The 20039-nt window shown below is 40.2% G+C and overlaps 1 protein-coding gene across 6 annotated transcripts in view; it reads right to left on the minus strand.

The window, feature by feature from the left end:
• Window positions 1-2429: 2429 nt before the first annotated feature.
• Window positions 2430-20039, minus strand: part of MID1 (midline 1) — a 371641-nt gene continuing 354031 nt past the window's right edge. For all 6 annotated transcript variants that reach the window (XM_017509924.2, XM_037731852.1, XM_037731853.1 and 3 more), the window contains exons 8-10: window positions 18320-18481; window positions 13620-13827; window positions 2430-6591 (exon numbers count right to left, since the gene is read on the minus strand). In XM_017509924.2, coding sequence (XP_017365413.1) covers window positions 6243-6591; window positions 13620-13827; window positions 18320-18481 — 719 coding nt within the window. In that variant the 3' untranslated portion in view covers window positions 2430-6242. The remainder of the gene's footprint in view (window positions 6592-13619; window positions 13828-18319; window positions 18482-20039) is intronic.

Raw genomic sequence — 20039 nt, forward strand, 5'->3', positions numbered from 1 at the left:
GAGAAGAATGCTCCAAGATGATGCTGCGGGGATAGGCAAGCACAAGACCTTGGAGGGGCTTATCAGCACCATGGAAGAGTTTCATGGAAGGTAGATTAGAAACTTGGAAGGAGTTTTAGTCGATGATTGGGGGGATGGGAGTGGGATGAAAATGATGGAAAGAGTGTGCCGAAGTGTGCATGATATGATGTGATTCTGAGATTACCTTGGCTGCTCTGGGAGAGGAATTAAAGGAGAAGATGGTAGTGTAGATTACAGGTAGACCAGGTTATTTCATCTATTTCATCCGTAGATATGTGACATGTGAAAGCTCATACTTGGAGGTTGAGCACAGAAGTAGAGAGAAATCAGCCAATTAAAGAGATATTTAAGAGATAAAATCAACAGGACTTGGGGATGGACTGGACATGGAGGGTGAGGGAGACGTCAAACCTGAACCTTCGGATTTTGGTTCATGAGCCTGATTGGCCAGGCCAAGGTTTTAAGAAGAGATCATGAATATAGTTTTGGATATGTTTAACTTAACATGGCCTTTAGGCACACAAAAATGATTACCACAAAAAATAGGTCAATATATAGGGCTGAGCTCAGTGGAGAAACTGGATCTAGAGATTTGAATGGTGACTCAGTGATGGTGTGAATGGCATTTCCTAAGGAAAGATTTAAAAAACGAAATGGTCAACAGCTCAAAAGCTGCTGTATGTCAAGATGAGGCCGACAAAACATCTATTAGGATACGTATTGATGTAGATGCTGTTTTTTATTTCAGTGAGCACTATTTTGCTAGAGTGAAGACACTGAACTCTCAATAGAGTGTGGGGGAGTTGATTCTTCACAGTGATGGGTGAGAATCAGAAGCAGCAGGTCTGAACATCCGTTTGAGAAGCTTGACAGAGAAGAGGAGGCAAGGGAGGGCAGTAGTTGAAGGGAAAATAAAACTGGTGAAAGGGTAAGATAAGCATTACTATTTGAAATGCTTTAGTGAAAATGAACATCTTTTAATGACCGTAATAAAAATTGTGCTTTGAGAATAAATAGACTGTGCAAAAGAACCAATGTTCATTAAATCATTTTTCTGTGCTGCTCCTTAATTGGTAATTGGTTTTTGGCCATGACATATTTGTTCATTAATTGCTCTGCTTCCTATTTAATCATGCTTTAATGATTCTCTTAGGAGAACATGGCTGAAAAAGACCCAAAGAGAGGACTGAATTCCTTTCCATAAATTGCCCATTACGAAGATAGAACAATAACAAGAAAGATTCTTCTGTAAGTTCTTAACCCCACATTTATTTTACATTTTTGAACGTGCATTCCATAGTGAGCATGGTACTGAGGAAAAGAGATTTTGTAAGTCCCACACGTCTCCCTTTTTGTCCTCCTATTATAATCATGAGCAACTACCTTCTTTGACATATTTCAGTTGTGTATTTTTTTTAAAAGGCAAGATGTGGGCTACCCTGTGGAGTGTATGACATGCCCTTCAAGTTGACTTTGAAAGGTAATTAATTATAGTAGTGTCCATTCAGTTTTAAAAGTTCAAATTAAATATCCTTCAAAAGTCTTATAAAAGGGAATATATTTTACACACCTGTCACTTGTAAGAAAGGCTGATTTGAGTCAAAATTAAGAAGGACGTAAAGTTAATCATTAGAATGCTGGCATATCCACCCTGGTCTGTTGAATGAACCAATCTTCTAATAACCCTTGAGTGGCCCTGTCTTAAGTACTCTATAACTGCTTTTCCAGGAGTTCTGTGACTTCACAGAATTGATGTAAGTTGCTGTTGAAAGGACCTTTCACAGCGTACAGAGGCCCAGACAAGAATGGCTGGGTCCTCAGTGTGTAAGGGAATAGTTAGAGAATGCCCCAAGGCATTCTGATCAATAGGTCTGGGGGGAGGCAGGAAAACTGGCATTTCCAACAAGCTCACAGGTGATGTAGATGCTGCAGATCCCTGGACCACACTTTGCATAGCACTGATGAAGACCAAGGGCTTGCATCTCTAGTGAGAGAAAGTTAGGTCCATGAGATGGGGTTGGGGATATATGTATGGACCAATTGCTAGGATTGTACTAGATCACACTGTAAAGACTCCCAGTCCTCTGTTTAAATCATCACTGCTCTTCTCTTTCTCGCCGCATCTGTAAGACTTGAAATCAAGCAAATCTTGTTCTGGGTTTCCACTTCTATACAGGCTTTCTTTTATTGTGTTTTAAAAACTCCCTGAAGAATATTTTGAGTGTTGTAAAAGAACTGTATTTTGAATAGGGAAAGGCAAATGGTGGATGAGAAACAGCAAAAGAAAATAAGTTATATGTCATAAAGTAGTATGAAAAAAGGTAGATGTTGAATAAATATTTGTCAACATCATAGCTGCAAAAACACAAAATGATGAAAAGGCAGCAGAGACAGGCAGAGACAGAGGGTCTTGGTGCCACAAAAATGATTTTATTTCGAGCCAGAAAGCAACAGCAATCAAGACAATAGTCAGGGCTGAGGGCTTGGCAGTGTGACTTAAGTACCAGGGATTGAATTTGTCCAGGTGCAAGGAGTGACATAAAGAGAATCAATTTTTCATGTCCAAGCCAAGCTCACACAGATGATGATACTTAACAGTGATTCCCATTTACACAGGCTTGGACTGCTTTTCAGTTAACATATTTTTGTAACTATTTTATAAATATTTTTAAAGGTGAAGGAGCCACTGCAGTGAAGGTGAATTGGTGCCCCCCGCTTTTCTTTTTGGGTGTATCAAGCATATAATCGATGACAGGAAAAGTGAAAGGTATTTATGAGAGTTTTGCATTAAAAAAAACCCCGACGGTCAAGTCTCTACACTGCAGCACTGTTGATATTTGAGCAAGGTAACTTTTGGTGGTGGGGGCTGCGCTTGCACTGCAGGATGTTTAAGAGTGTCCATGACCCCTATGCACTAGATGCTGGTAGCTTCCTTTTCCCGGCTGTGACAACCAAAAGTGACTCCAGTCATTGCCAAATGTCTCCTGGGGGGCAAAATCGAGCCCTGGTTGAGAAGCACTGTTTTCAAAAACATCCTCTGGCCCCCATCATTGTTTTTGTGTGCTTTTTGCCATTTTATTAAGGTAGACCAGATGGTCAACGTCCCAACACCAGATGCACATGTATGTCAGCATATATGTGTGTCTCTTTGCAGGTATCTGCATGTTCCTGGAGCTGAGATGGAATTCCACGGTCACTGGAGGACGTTAATTCAGTTCCTCAGCAAGTTTAAGGTCAATATATCAGTACCGTAATAAAAAAGCCTGTCTGTATTCAGGCAGTTTCTTCTTCTCCAGCAGAAATCATCGTCAATATTTGCAGTCAGTTTTTGAAGTCACTTTCTTTTAAAGCTGGAAAGAATCTTCACCCAGGCCCACCCTCATCTTAATCCACTATTTAGAGTCCTAATTGAATGATATCACCAGCAACTTTCAACTTTGGATCCAGATTTCTTTATTTGTATCCACCAGGAAGAGAGGTACCATGTTTCTGAGTTCTGTTATGAGCACTCGCTACATAACTTGCAAGGCCCAGTGCAAAGTCAAAATGCAGGCCCCTTGTTCAAAAATTAAGAATTTCAAGACAGCAACAGCAGAGCATTAAATCAAGCTTAGGGCCCTTCTGAAGTCCTGGGCTCTGGGCATACCCACGATACCAGACCTGGCAGTCTTGGTTGGTGTTGCATTGATTTTATTGTATTAATTTAACTGGCACTGCCATCTCTTTTGCCACTGTATCGCAGTGTTTCCTGTGGTGAGGGCCTCAAAGAATAAAATACTGTGATCTAAATCCATTTAAAGACAATGCAAAATTATACTACAGCAAATTTTTACAGCATACATTTTTTAGACTTTCAAAAAAATTCACATGGGAATCTTTTCTACATCATTATAGTAATTAAACACGGTGACCTTTCACCATATACATATTTTCCTGTAAATATGACAACCTGGAAATAGTAACTGCTACTATCCACAATGCTTTTAAGTTAGCCAAGAGTGAGACTTCCACAACAAAATTATGACATAATCTCTCATGTCCTTATAAAAATAGCCAAAACATACCCTAAATGGCTTACTGCGAAAATTGGAGTAGTAACTTCTTAATATTGAAAAACATTATTTTCAAGGAAATATTGTCCCTTTAGTAAGCGTTTTATGTTAACATCATAAGGCAAACTGTAGCATTTATTGGTACCTGGAGACCATGATTTTAAAAACTCAGAAGCTGAGTTTTAGACCCTTTTATTTAGAACCTGTTACTGTACAAAGTGCATTAAAATATTCATTATCCAGTTACTCAAAATGTATGTAAAAATTACTGAGACAACCCTTTCAGTTTATTCAGAGAAGGCAAACACACATTGCTTTTATATTGTAATAAAAAGAAAAATTCATAAGGTTTCCAGAGAAAGATTAATTTTTTTCCATTGAGGTGTCCATCTTTTAGATGTGAAATTGTCTTAGGTATCTATCAAAATATTCATCTGGGTATAAATAATATAGTAAATATATAGAATCTATCTGTTAAGAAAAAGGAGAGTGTCTGCTAGGGAAGAGGATGGAAGGACCCAGGAAGCTGGCTTGGCCTCCCTTGAAGTCCAGATTCGCAATCACATGAGCTTTGGCTACGTGATGCTGAAACAATGGGTTCATTGACTTATTTCAGGGAGGCAGTTGGTTGATTTGGTTAAAAACAAAATCACTAAAACAATGTCTAAATCCACTAGTCTGTTCCATCAAAATGGCTGACCCAGTATACCAGGTAAATATTTTAGCAATTGAAACCATTTATAGAGGTCACACCCTTCAGCAAACTAGAACCGATGCCAGGGTTCTGGTCCAAGAACTACTCAAGAAAGCCTTAATTCATGGACCATTCCAACGCATCAGATTGGCATGCAAAGAATCCTAGCTGACATTTTATAAGCAAGTTCCTGAATAACGGGTTTGATTTTTTTTTTTTTTTTTTTTGGTTTTACAACGCTATTGTAAACTATACTAGACTACAGAGGGACTTCTACATCTTTCAAGATGTGTTTAATAAAGGTCTGTTTATAATAACTTTTGACGCATGTATCTAGTAAATAGTACTTTATGCAATGTCCCTTGTTATTAGCAACTCATAAATATTAAGTGTTTTTCAGTGACTTACATTTGGATGTGGTAGTGGTGATCAGGGCCATGTGCTGATGTCCTGGAGAGCAAGCTCAATCCAAAGTGGTGCTGCTATTTGTGACAGAACAAGTTTATTTACTCAGCCCCAGGGACAAAAGGAAAATTGATATGGGGGAGAGGGAAATAGGACAACTATTAAATGTAGTGAAGAAATTTCACAGGTCTAAAGGAACTATTAAAAGGAAGGATGAAGTAGATTTTATATCATAAAACAGAATCCTACCTCTGATAAAAGACAAATCAGCCTGAATTTTTGAATAATCAATAGGATTCAAAATGACTATTTTCAATTGCAATCTCATTCTTAATGTTCTTCCAGAACTCTTAACCCTGAGAGAAGTAGGGCAAAATGTGGCCAAAGGATTCAGAAACTTTCTTTCCAACATCATCCCATCAGCCATCAGAGGGTAAAGATTTAGCCACGGCAAAGTCCGTGGTCCAAAATCAATTCTTTGCATTCTCTCTCTTGTTCTCCATTTTAGTTGATCCAATACAAGTTTTTGACATCACAATTAAAACACTTCAAATTAAACCACAGCAAGAAAACCTGTTTACTCCCCTACTAGGTTCAAACACATCCTGATATGCACTGTCTAGGTGACAAGACCTACATGGGATCATTATGACATATTAGGTGCGAAGGTGAATAAACATACAAAATTACAAAAGTTTTTTTTTTCTTTTTTTTGCAAGCCCATAGATTGTGATGAAATAAAGGTTGTAAATAGCTGGTAAACTTATGGGCCTTTTAATGTGCAAAACCAAATAATTCCTAAAAGTTGTAATCCCGATTATGTTTCTCTTATAAATAATCTATAGATTTTCCTCTAAATACAAAAAAATTAAAGAAATTATTAAAGCCCATACTTAATACAAGACACAGTAAAAGGAGAGGAATCTCCTGTTTCGAGCCCTATCTTAGCCGATTTCTGGACACTTTTGGTGAGATTTCATCACACTCATGAAGCCTGTGCTTTCTCAGTCCCCTAAATAGTGGCCTGAACCTTACTGTTCCCCAGAAAGCAGCTCCATGTCACCAGATGCTCATGGCAGCTGCTCTGTGCAGTCCAAATGGTCTGGGATAGGAAGCCCAGTGATAATTGTCAGACACTTGTTCCACACAGTGAAGGTGGGGCACACGGGCTGCGCAAATGCGACGTCGAAGGTGTAGAGGTGGATGGAGTTCAAAGCATCATAGAAGGCGATAGAGCCATTATCATAGTCCAGTAGGATGCCCACACGCCGGAGGTGGGGGGCAGGCTCAATGGGGATTTCCTTGCTATTGTGTCTCACCACCCAGTTATTGTTGCAGCGGCAGAGCGCCCAGGAAGCAGAGTTCTTCCCAATCCATTCGTGCTTTGGGGCTGATTTGTAAGCAAGGCCAATGGCATACCTGCAGAAACAAAACAGCAACAGCAAAAATAATAAGCCATGTTGCACATGCACGTTAAATCTGTTCTGAGGTCCTCAGGGGTTATGAAAAGATGATCATTTGTTGCTCCTCTTCATTTTCTTTAAGTGAAAGCTTGGCAAGAACCCCAACATCTGTGTTCCTCATCTCTTTCCTTCCCAAACATATAGTGGGTAGAAAGAAGCATCGTATTTACCCACATTTCTGTTTTCAGCTTAGACACTATGGAGAATTTGAACTTTGTGTTTTGCTGCTTTTTTCACTCATAAAAATCTACACAGTGAATTCGCTAGACCAGTGCTGACCAAAAGAACTTTCTGCAATGGTTGAAATGTTCTGCTCTGCTCAATGTGGTAACCACAAGCCACATGTGGCTTCTGGGCACTTGAGCTGAGGCTGGTGAGACTGAGGCACTGAACTTTAAATTTATTTAATTTTCATTAAGTTAAATGATTTAAATAGCTGCATGTGGCTCATCACTACCATATTGGACAGCACAACCCTAGACCTTTTGACCTTCTTATATTTTTCACTTGACACCATGCCTGTCACTCTCTGATTCCGAATGCACTTTGCCAAGGGCAAGCACAGAGGATGATTTCCATTTGTCGGGATAAGTCCTTTGTCATTAGTCAGTCCTAGTTTTCTCATGTATACCACAGGGACAATGATAGTCTTCATCTTGCAGTGTTATTTTAAGGAGTAAAGGACAGAATACATGTTAAGTCCTAGGCACAGGACCTGGCATGTAATTTTCAGTAACTGCTATTTTATTATTATTGCTTGATGACACATATTAACAATAAGTACCAGCATCAGAATTTGAACTTAGGATGACTCAAAACCCACAAACATGAACTACATTCCACAATGCTGTCCCTAATCAGAAATTGTGCAGTTCATCACTGCCAAGAGCCTTTCTGATTATATTTCCTACTATACTGAAAAAAAATTCTGAACGTGTTTGAGCAGACAGATCTTCTGGTTATTCTAAATGTTCTCTCACTGCTTAAAAAAATCTTAAGGATTCTTTCTATAACGTTCTAAGCTTCTTAATCTCTTCTTACCCCTCTGAGGCATGCCTCTGTAATATTCATAGTATTTCAGTTATTAAGGTAAACAAAACCCATCATTCTTAATAAAGAGTAAATGACTCACAGTTGAACTTTTAATATGTTATAGCAGGAACAAGTCTAATTGGATATTAACATATGGTACTTTACCCAATGCAGAGAGAAAACCTTCATGGGTCTTTAATAAAATGTCATTCTTTAAAATATCACACTGGACTTAAAATACAATCACCTTAAGAGAGGTGTGTTTAAAAAGAAAATTAATAGAACATGCCATCATTAAATCCAGAAGGAGGATGGAATTGACAGTCCGCCAAGCCCAGTGTGCAGGCCTGTCTGTCATCAATGCTGCATCCTCTCTTCCCTCCCATCCGTCCTCTCCTGCTTTTGAGGAGAATCCAAGTTGCATTTCCCAGAATCCCCTTTGCTACAGGAGTCTGGGTCAGGCTCTGCTATTGTGATGCCTTTGCACAAGATCCAGAAGTGCTTAGAGGAGGGGAAACACTCTTTCCTGATGACAGACAGTAGACGTGCAGTTTGTGGAAGCTTCTAGATGAGCTCCTGAGTACACCTGCCTTATGCTGTGGGCAACTTTGCAGCTGCTACAGCTCATCACGACTTCATGAACTAGAGCAGAAGACTCCCTGACTTCATGCCCCAGTGTTTCCAGGGTCCTATAAGCTTCTGGCCCCCTTCATCTGTGGAGTGCCTCAAGTATCTCAGATGTCGTCTTTTTATCTGATACACTGATACGGTTTGGCTGTATCCCCACCCAATTTTCATACTGAATTCCCACATGTTGTGGGAGGGATCCAGTGGGAGGAAACTGAATCATGGGGCAGATGCTTCCCATGCTGTTCTCGTGATAGTGAATAAGTCTCACGAGAGATGATGGTTTTAAAAAGGGGGAATTTTCCTGCACAAGCTCTCTTTTGCCTGCTGCCATCCATGTAAGAAGTGACTTGTTTTTCCTTGCCTTATGCCATGATTGCAGGGCTTCCTCAAGCCACATGGAACTGTAAGTCCATTATAAACCTCTTTTGTAAATTGCCCAGTCTGAGTTATGTCTTCATCAGCAGCATGAAAATGGACTAATACAGAAAATTGGTACAAGGAGTGGGGTACTGCTGAAAAGATAGCCAAAAATGTGGAAGCAACTTTGGAACTGGGTAACAGGCAGTAGTGGGAACAGTTTGGAAGGCTCAGAAGACAGGAAAATGTGGGAAGGTTTGGAACTTCCTAGAGACTTGTTGAATGGCTTTGACAAAAATGCTGATAGTGATATGAACAATAAAGTCCAGGCTGAGGTGGTCTCAGATGGAGATGAGGAACTTGGTGGGAACTGAAGCAAAGGTGACTCTTGTTATGTTTTAGCAAAGAGACTGGTGGCATTTTGCACCTGTCCTAGATATTTGTGGAACTCTGAAATTGAGAGAAATGATTTAGGATATCTGGTGGAAGAAATTTCTAAGCAGCAAAGCATTTAAGCTGTGACTTGGATGCTGTTACAGGCATTCAGTTTTATAAGGGAAGCAGAGCATAAAAGTTCAGAAAATTTGCAGCCTGACAATGCGATAGAAAACAAAATCCCATTTTCTGAGGAGAAATTCAAGCTGGCTGCAGAAAATTGCATAAGTGAAAGGATCTGAATGTTAATCCCCAAGAAAATGGGGAAAATGTCTTTAGGGCATGTCAGAGGTCTTCACAGCAGCCCCTCCCATCACAGGCCTGGAGGCCTAGGAGGAAAAAGTACTTTTGTGGGGTAGGTGAGCAGGGTGTCCATGCTGTGTGCAGCCTAGGGACTTAGTGCCCTGCATCCCAGCTGCTCCAGTCCTGGCTGAACAGGGCCAACATAGATCTCAGGCTATGGCAGCTTCCACATGGTGCTGAGCCTTCAGGTGCACAAAAATAAAGAATTGAGGTTTGGGAACCTCTGCCTAGATTTCAGAGGATGTATGGAAATGCCTAGATGCCCAGGCAGAAGTTTGCTGCAGGGGTGGGGCTCTTATGAAGAACCTCTGCTATGGCGGTGCAGAAGGAAAATGTGGGGTCAGAGGCCCCACACAGAGTTTCTACTGGGGCACTGCGTAGTGGAGCTGTGAGAAAAGGGCCACTGTCCTCCAGACCCCAGAATGGTAGATCCATCGACAGCTTGCCATGCACCTGGAAAAGCCACAGACACTCAACGTCGGCCCATGAAAAGAGCTGGGAGGGAGGCTGTACACTGCAAAGCCATAGGGGCAGAGCTACCCCAGACCATGGGAACCCACCTCTTGCATCAGAGTGACCTGAATGTTAGACATGGAGTCAAAGGAGATCATTTTGGAGCTTTAAAATTTGACTCCCCCATTGGATTTTGGACTTGCATGGGGCCTGTAGCCCCTTTGTTTTGGCCAATTTCTTCCATTTGGAATGGCTGTATTTACCCTCTGCCTGTACCCCCATTGTATCTAGGAAGTAACTAGCTTGCTTTTGATTTTACAGGCTCATAGGTAGAAGCCTTTTCTCAGATGAGGTTTTTGACTGTGGACTTTTAATACTGAGTTAAGAGGCTGGGTGACTGTTGGGAAAGCACAATTGATTTTGAAGTGTGAGTACACGAGATTTGGGAGGGGTCAGGGCAGAATGATATGGTTTGGCTATGTCCCCAACCAAATCTCACCTTCAATTTCCACATGTTGTGGGAGGGACCCAGTGGGAGGTAACTGAATCATGGGGGCAGGTCCTTCCCATGCTGTTCTTGTGATAGTGAATAAATCTCATGAGACCTGATGGTTTTTAAAAGTGGGAGTTTCCCTGCACAAGCTCTCTTTTTGCCAGCTGCCATCCATGTAAGATATGACTTGTTTCTCTTTGCCTTCTACCATGATTGTGAGGCTTCCCCAGCTACATGGAACTGTAAGTCCATGATAAAACTCTTTTATAAATTGCCCAGTCTTGGTTATGTCTTTATCAGCAGTGTGAAAATGGACTAATATATACACTTTGGAATGGTTTTCATTCTGCAATTATATCTCCCCTCCACCCCCAAAGATTTTCTATATGCCCCAGTAGACACCATTTCCATTTTTCAGACAATTTGGAACCTGCATTTGCATCACAAAATCACCATATCTGTATTGCTTCCTTCTTGTTGTGGCACAGCATTTTTATTTTGTATTACTTTGATGTTTACTTCTCATTTGAACCTTACCTAAACCCTATGAAATAGCTGTGGTAGGTATGGCTGACCACGTGTAGCAAATAGAAACAGAGAAGGTTAAAATTGGGAGCAAAATCCAGAATTGCATGCTGCCCCCTCCCCTTCTGGTCTAGTAATCTTTGCATGAACCCATTATTACTCATTTAGTTAACACCATTTCATAAAACACCAAGTGCACATTAGCATTAGAGAGTAAGAAAATAACTAAGTGTATAGTCCATTAAGCAAAGGAAAATACCATTATATTATCATTAATCTGTGAAACTAGGTACATATTTCCATTGAGCTTGAAAGGTGCAGGCAGAATGCAATGTTCCATTAAGTTACGCAGTGAGACACAGAGAATTCAAAGTATAAAAATTATGCCTCTCAGAGCAATGTTAACACGCCCCATTGCACAGATCATAATGTACACATTAATTTAAAGTCAGGACTATATTTCACAAGAAAATATATGTCATATGCTGTTGCAAATCAAGATGTCACAGGCATTTAATCATGGGGGGGCACCCCTTCCTTGCTCATACCCCCAGGAAATGTAAAGTGACTTTCTAGATTAAGATTTTTCTGAAATTGACACAATCAGGATTGTAAAGATTAATTGTGTAGCAATTAATTTTAGAATTTCTTTTCCCCTTCATGAGTTAGTTTTGACATCTGGAGGGTGTTTTCAAGGTAATGCTGATCTGTGTTTATATAACTGAAGTGGTCTGATGGAATTTCCCAAACTATTCATCAATGGCAATGAGATCATTATGATCAGGTTTCATTTATTATAAATAATTATTAATAGAGTAATAATCATTTAGACCCTGGATTCTATCCCAGATTAATACAGCATATTAACTAGAAACATTTGCTTTTTTGCACCTGCCTTCATTGTGTTTCCCTTTTTAATTTAATTTTGTCCCATCACAGCTAAAAATTGCAAATGCCAATCTAGCCCAGAGCCTAGTGGGATGAAGGATTTGTCCTCCATCCTCTGGCAGGACGTTGGAACAGGAAAATGTTCTGGGCAAAGAGAATTATGAGGATAACAACAGAGGAAAATCTACTCGCTCAGCCAATATAGTATGTAACATTATTGGGAGAGATAGGAAGCTTATAATTCACTTCTTAGATTTTTGGCTAATATCTACCTACAATATAGGGACTCAGACATGCTCACATTATTTGCATAGGTTTGAAATGAAAGGTTTATATATATATATATATAAATAAGAAGTGTTTTATCATGCTTATATTGAAACACTGTTATACTCACCATCTTCAGGCTATGCAGTTTTGAATGTTGATTTTACTTTCAAAGCAAGGATTAAGCTATCATTCATTAAGCATACTATTGTATACCTTAGAGAGTAATTATAGCATTTCAGAAATATACCACACTTTTGTGAACAGCAGCATGGCATGGTGGTTAAGAGCAGGGCACAGCAAACTACTACCCAGGGGCCAACTCTGGCCCTTTGCCTATATTTATAAATGAAGTTTTTTTGGAACACAGCCATGCCCATTTGTGTAAGTATTGTCTGTGGCTGCTTTCCCACTACAACAGCAGAGTCAAATATTAGTGACAAAAAACATTTGGTGTGCAAAACCAGAAATATTGGATCTCTGGCCCTTTACAGATCATGTTTGTGGACTGCTGGTTAAGAGCCTGACCCTTGACTGCAGACTTGCTGACTCTGCCACCTGTGAGCTTTGTAACCTCGTGATCTTCAGCATATACCTCAGTCACCTCATCAGTAAAGGGGATAATATTAGCATCTACCTTTGTAAGGGCTATAAGGCTGAACAAATGAGTTGACATCTGTAAAATGCTTAGACCAGTGCCTGGCACATACTTACCATATGAGGGGTTGTTAAATAAAAATAAAATAGCTCCCTTTTTGATCAATAGCAAGCAGGCATTTGTGAGACAGACAGTCAAAGTAAGGGGTGCAGTTTGTTGTTGTGGATTAGGCAAGGTTAACTTTGTGAGGTTAACTAATTCCAATGTAATTGTGTCCTGACCTTTGCCCTTATTCTGAGAGAACTCAGTGGGCTAAAGTCACTGGGCTGGATCTAACAGACCTCTTGAAATTGTTCCCAGCCTATGATTACTGCTTCAACCCCACCATTCAGCCCTTAGTTGTTTGCACTAATTGGTCCAGTCTAGAATCATAAAACATATAAGGCAACAGAAATTAGTTTTGTATAATGATGAAGAGTGATATTTTAAAGTAGGAAATGGTAAACTTTTTTTCTTGAAAGGACCAGAAAGTAAATATTTTTGGCTTTGTGGACCATATGATTCTCTCTTAACTACTCAATTCTGCTGTTGTGGCTAAAAGGCAGCCATGGACTATATGTAAAAAAAATGGACCTGGCTGTATTCCCATACAACTTTATTTACAAAATCAGGTAGCAGGCCAGGTTTGGCCCATGGGCTGTGGTTTACTGACCCATGCTTCATGTCAGGAAAGAGCAGTATTAGAATGGTATAGCTTTTTCAATGACCAGAGCTCTATAATCTTGAACAGAGAAACCACAGATGTGGGTGTTAGTAATATATAGTTGTTGTTTGAATCTGCTGAGTTTGGAGGTGTTGGTTATGCAGCATTATCCTAGCAATAGCCGACTAATACAACTTTTCTGCATTTTATTCTTCAAGATGTATTTTAATTTGGGTTGACTAAGTACAGAATGAGATGTGCCATTTTATAACTGCAGGACAATAGATATAAGTTGCCTACCATGTGCTTCCACTTATGACCACTTCCCAATAATGACGGCCACTATCAATAAACACATTTCCAGCTACTCCATAGCTCCCTTGGCTGGTGAAGCGTTCAGGTGTGTGACTCTTCTTGGATGATGACTCATCACGTTCTACTGTCAAGTTATCATGGGACACCTTCAGTTTTCGATGAGCAGATTTGGGATCCAGTTTAAATGGTTGGCCTGAAAACAAGTTCACAAAACAGAAAATGGAAGAGGAAGAGGATTGTTTATTTTATCATAACCAATAGCATATTTTCATAATCAGATTTAAAAGACAGGAACAAGCCAGCCTTGTATCACAAAGTGGTATCTTATATTTTAATATTAATTTAAACATTATAAACAACTTTCAAAGACATTTGCTTGCACGGTTATAATAATATTCAAAAGACAATAGGGAGCAGCAACTCTGTGTAAAGTATAGCACACAGTGAGAGTGAATAAGAACATGTTCCTGCCTTTATAAGCTTTCAGTCTACCAGTTCTAAGATAGGGATCCAGCAGTGGTAGGCCAACTATTCAACAACAGCATGGACAAGGGTGAACACACAGTGTGAGCTAGCTTCATAGATTCCAGGTATACACAAGTAGCACAGGTACATACTGGCTAGATAGTAGCATCCTAAAAAGGAGGAATGAATGAAGACTCCATATTCAACCCCTGCAGTGTTCTATCCAGCATAAAGTGCATTCACGCTCAATAGACTGCAGACCAGAAACCAAACAAATCAAGATCTTAGGTCTTCATATATAGAATATTCTAGAGGCTTACATTATTCTGAGATTATTAAATATTAAAGCATTACTCTTAGGAATTTAGGATGACAATACAATTTTCAGGCCACAAAACTAGGAAAAAATGTGACAGTGATGCCTGGGTTTTCTACCCATGAAATTATTTATATATAATAAGGCTTTCTCTATTTCACTACTCACGTTTGTATCTTAAAGATTTCACTATTAAAACACCTTGGCAGAGTCACACCTAGACATTTTGTCATAGCTGTTACTTCTTTGGTTTGGAGTACTGCCTGTCATTCAACACTGCATTGGGCACAAGGCAGGAAATGAGTTACAACACGATGCAAATGCCATGGTGTCCAAACTCCACAGCCACTGTTGCAGTTGGTAGGTTCCTTCTGTCCAGTATACAGCTCTCAGACAATCACAGGAAAAGGTTTGGTAAATTTGACTATGGCAATACATGATGCTGGGTGAGAAACTGACCCAGTAAGCATGGGGCAGTATGTTGTCACATGTGGGTAGGCCAGAGGATTTTCAGTTGCCTCTTGGATACAAACACAACACCAGCACCTCTAAAATCTTTCTTTTAGGTCAGGGACCAGCATAATTTTTCTGCAAAGGGCATGACAGTAAATATTTTTGGCTATGCAGGCCATGTGGTCTCTTTTGTGACTATTCAACTCCTCTGCTGCAGCGAGGAGGCAACCACTGACAATAGGTAAATGAATGGGCATAGCTATATGCTAATAAAACTTTATTTACAAAATCAGGCAGCCAGATTTGGCCCTTGGGCTATAGTTTGCTGGCCCTTGTTTTAAAAATATATTTCCGTACATATCAAAGGAAAGCTTAGGCTGGGCTGGTGGCTCACACCTGTAATCCTAGCACTTTGAAAGGCCAAGGCTGGTGGATCACCTGAGGTCAGGAGTTCCAGACCAGCCTGGCCAACATAGTAAAGCCCCATCTCTACTAAAAACACAAAAATTAGCCAGGCATGGTGGCGGGCACCTGTAATTCCAGCTACGCAGAAGGCTGAGGCACAAATATTGCTTGAACCTGGGAGGCAGAGGTTGCAATGAGCCGAGATCGTGCCACTATGCTCTAGCCTCGGCAACAGAGTAAGACATGGTCTCAAAAAAATAACAATATAAAAGAAAAAAGAATAGCTTTAAAGGGGGAGCAGAGAAAATCCTCAAGTGCTGAGCAGGGACTGGACATTCTCAGAGGCAGTAAGATCTATTGAATTACATGTGTAGTTTAAATTTTTACTTGTTAAAAAAAGTCCTTAGGAATGATCATGCCAGCCACTATTAGAGATAAACTATGAACTAAGACAAGACGAGTAAGAAGACAGCTTTGCTTAAAATATTTCAATTTTTAAAGGTGGAAGGTAGAATATGGATAAAAATGATTAGATACTAATGGGCAGAGCAGGAAGAAATTCCCTAATGGCATCCACCATTTACAATGAAGGCCAAGTTCTACGCGGCCTTCTTCCAATGAGAAATATCAGAATGTCAGAGCCATTGGAAAAATTGGCCTTGTAATGGTGAGATACTGCCTCAAACATGCTTCATGCCTTGGCTCACACCCTCACCCATGCATGTGTGGAGCAGGATCATGCAATCTTTGGTGAGCAAATTCTGCCTGGGCCTCAGATGTGTTTCCCAAAGAAACCACTACCCACTCTGCCCAAATTCAAGGCTTTTGCTGCAATGATGATAAATCAGTTCAAGAATGAGAGTAATAGCTTACTTTACTAAATAATTCAATTCATTATAATATTTTTATGGGACACGACTCTTATTCAGGTCATTGTTTACTTATATGGACAACTCTTTCAATAATCTTCTGATACCGTGCCCAGCTGCCAGTCTTCCTTCCTTGTAATCCACTCACCACATCATAGTGCAAGAGAGCTTTATTTCATGGAAATTTTCATCCTGTCTGTTTTATTTAAACTCTTCAATTTCTCCCTCACCAATCATTGGTATATAAAGAAACTCCCTGGTGTGGCCCAGGAGGGCTTCGCAATCTGTTCTTGTCTTCAGCTTCCTGGCTCACCTATCCACCTAACCTAAAACACAGTTTAACCACACTGATCAATTTTCTGTTCCATAAATATGTTCTCCTTGTCTCTGGGCTTTTGCATATGCTTGTCCTTTTGAGTGTTCCAACACTGTCTCCTCCTCACATCCCCTGCTCCTAACCTACCTTGATAAGCCTCTCAAGGTTGTACTGGGGCACCCTGGCTTTGTAAACTTAGAACCTCTCATGGTTACTCCAATAAGAGGCTTCACACATAGAATGGTAATTAGGACTAATGTGCTTTATTCTCCAATAGTCTATGAGCTTTTTGAGAGAAGCACACCTGAGGGAGTTGAAGATATTCATAGTATCCTTGGCATCTTGCATAGCATCCCAAACACACTAGGTGCTCAAACATATTTTTTGAAGGAACAAATATTTACATTTTCAAATGCAAATCAAAAACTGCCGATCTGAGTGTGAACAGGTATTGTGCCATTTGTTGTATGATCATAAAGAAACATACCATCATGTTATATGTTCTTATGTACTTAGAATTATTTTGAGATGGTCTTTTTGACAACTCATAAATGAAACTAAAATATTCCCATTTTAAAAGTGAAGGAACACTAAATGCACTGTGGGATCCTGAATTGGGTCCTGGAATAGGAAAAGAACATTAATGGAAGGCTGGTAAAATCTGAATAAAGTCTGGAGTTTAGTTATGAGTAAGGCATTAATTTCTTAATTATGACAACTGTACCAAGGTTGCATAAGATGTTAACATTTGGGCAAACTGAGTTAAGGGTATACAGAACTCTCTGTATTATCTATGGATTTCCTATAAATCTACAGTTATTCTAAGACGAAAGTCTATTTAAAAAATATGAAGAAACTAGTCACAAGTTTCTTGCCCAAAGTGGGAGAGGGTACCAAGTGGGAGAGCCACAATCTTCTCTTTCTTAATTCAGTGCTCTCTTTACATCCCTTTGCTCTTCCTCTAGGAGACAACATATTCCTCTAGGACAGAACACTTGTACCGAGAAACAAGAATATGGTTTAAATGATGGTTCCCCTTGAAAAGCACTTAATTGTTCCCGTTGACTGCCTGGCAACCTCACAACATGGCGCCATACCAACACACTCCAATTTGCTTTCTCTTGGGAGGTCTTATGCAAATAAACACCATGTTAAATAACATAATATTTCTGGATCAAAAGGATGTAAAGAAAGAAGAGAGGATAAAACAAAACACATGTGGGCAGAGACAGAGAGAGGGAGATGACAGTATCAGGAGACACACATATAGGCCAGATCATTCTCTGTGATGGGTGCCGTCCTGTGTATTGGGGATGTTTCCCATCATCCCTGACCTCTACTCACTACATGCCAGTAGCATCCACCCCAGTTGTAACAACTAAAAACTTCTTCCAGATATTACTAAACATCTTCAGTGGGGTGGGGTGGAGAGGGAGGAAAAATCTGTGTCCCTGATTGAGAACCACAGACCCGGACTATTTTCTGGAATAAAAGAAAGAATTTCTGAAGAGTTATTAGTTGGTTATTCTGCTATGAAAAATTACACTATCCACCAGTCACAGAGCCCATACTGTGTGTCAGGTCTTCTATTTCTCACAAGAATGCCTCCAGGATTATTTAAAATCACGAGAAGCCTTAAGTGCAGAGAGAGTAATGGCCTCGCGGCTGCGAAGCAATACAATCAGGTTTAGAACCTAGAGGTATCTGAATACAAATTCCACTATTCCACATGGGCTTTTTATTTGTTTTGGGGGACTGTCAATGATATCCAAGACAGAGAAAAGGAAAAGAAAGGGGGACAGACTCCACTGAAAGAAGAGCAGATAAGACAGGACAGCTCTGTTGAGTTCACAGCACTTACTGTTTGTCTTCAACTTTCCAGGCTCACTGCTGCGGCTGCCCGCCTGGTTGATGGCCTTGACCATGAAGATGTACTTGGTGCCACTCTGCAGGCCGTGCACTGTGTAGTGGTTCTGCTTGATGTTGGGTACTATCATCCAGCTATCAGCTGAGTTACACAGACCTGCAAAGCCAATCAGACATGGTGCAGTTCTTTGGCACAAGGGGAGCAACATTTGCATAATTTTAGGTTGAATAATTTCCATTTATTTGAATAGAATTGGTAAGTGAAGTGCTTTGTCATGATAGTCATTTATGAAAAACTGACTTCACTAACACAGATGTGGCAGATTGCATTTCTGTCTCCAAAATTCTCCTTGCCCTGTATATCCAGGCCCAAATGACTTTGCAGTTGCTCCCTCTAAAGGGGTGCAATTTATTGCCCTGTCACTTGCCTTTGAATTGGTCAAATGACTTGCTTTGATCAATAGGATGAGGCTAAAATGACAATGTGCTAGTTCTAAGAGTAGGCATGGCAAAGCCCTGAGGGTTTCTGTTGACCCTTTGTGTCTGCCACTGCTCTGGAAAAAATACACTCAGGATACTCTGTTCATCCCAACAGGATGAGACAGGGAACAGCTTTACCATGCAGCCAAAGCCCAGCCAATGCAGGACTGAACCAAGCAGAGATCAGCCAATCCCAACCAACCTGCAACACGAAAGCTAAGAAATGATCATCAGGATAGTTTGTGATCCTGTATCAGTGAGGCTGTAACTAACTGAGGTAGGAGACTTATTCCTAAGAGAACTCTGGAGCAGCAACACCTCTGGCAGCTCAGGGTCTGGGGCAGATCTTGGGAAAGCATCCACAGGGATTTTTGACCAGCTGCATCCCTAGGATGACTGGTTCCAGAGTGGAGTGGGGCCGCTGCTCTGGCTGCATCCTGCAGGATGTGGGTTGGGGAGCAGCCTGAGGATTTATGATGCTTGGAAGAACATGTAGGAAAAGGAAGCCCATTTTATTTCGCAGCTGGTTGATGCTGAAAACATCTCTTTGGTATCATGTCCAACTCCCCTCTCTCCTTTTTCCACCCATCAATCTCTACTCCAATAGAACCTTTTTCCAACACCCTTGTGACCAGGCTGTCAAGAAGTTTCCTGACTCTGTTGAATTTCCTTCACTGGTCCCTGGGAGAGGGCTGGGCCCCCTCCACTTACAGAGGACTCCAAAGCCACCACCCCACTCCTTCCCTTTTAGTTGATTTGCAAGTCAAAGGGTTAGTTCCTTTGATCTTGAGGCAACTTACACTTTACCAGACTCTCAAGAAGCAGTCCCTTAATCTTTTTTTGGTCTCACCTCTTTGAGAATCTAATAAAACCTTTCTGTAGAAAGAAATTCACAAATGCATATACACACCAAACCACAAATATTTGCATAGCATTTCAAGGTAGTCACAGGCTCCCCAAGCCTGTCTTTGAATCTTACTGAATACTTTCTCCAGCTTTTGAGTTAAAAATTATTCATGGTATTGTCACAGTTGAAAAAAACTTAAAAGCATTTTGTCAATTGTGAAAGTTTACCTTATATGATTTCCATCTTGGGTGCATAGTATTTTCAAGTACACATCAGTGAATTAAATATATATATATATATATATATATATATATATATATATATATATATATATATAAGATAGCTAAATATATATAAAGTTATAATATATTTGGTCTTGTGAATTTTC

This window comes from Cebus imitator, unplaced genomic scaffold (genome assembly GCF_001604975.1).
Source record: "Cebus imitator isolate Cc_AM_T3 unplaced genomic scaffold, Cebus_imitator-1.0 Scaffold426, whole genome shotgun sequence".
Classification (NCBI taxonomy): Eukaryota; Metazoa; Chordata; class Mammalia; order Primates; family Cebidae; genus Cebus; species Cebus imitator.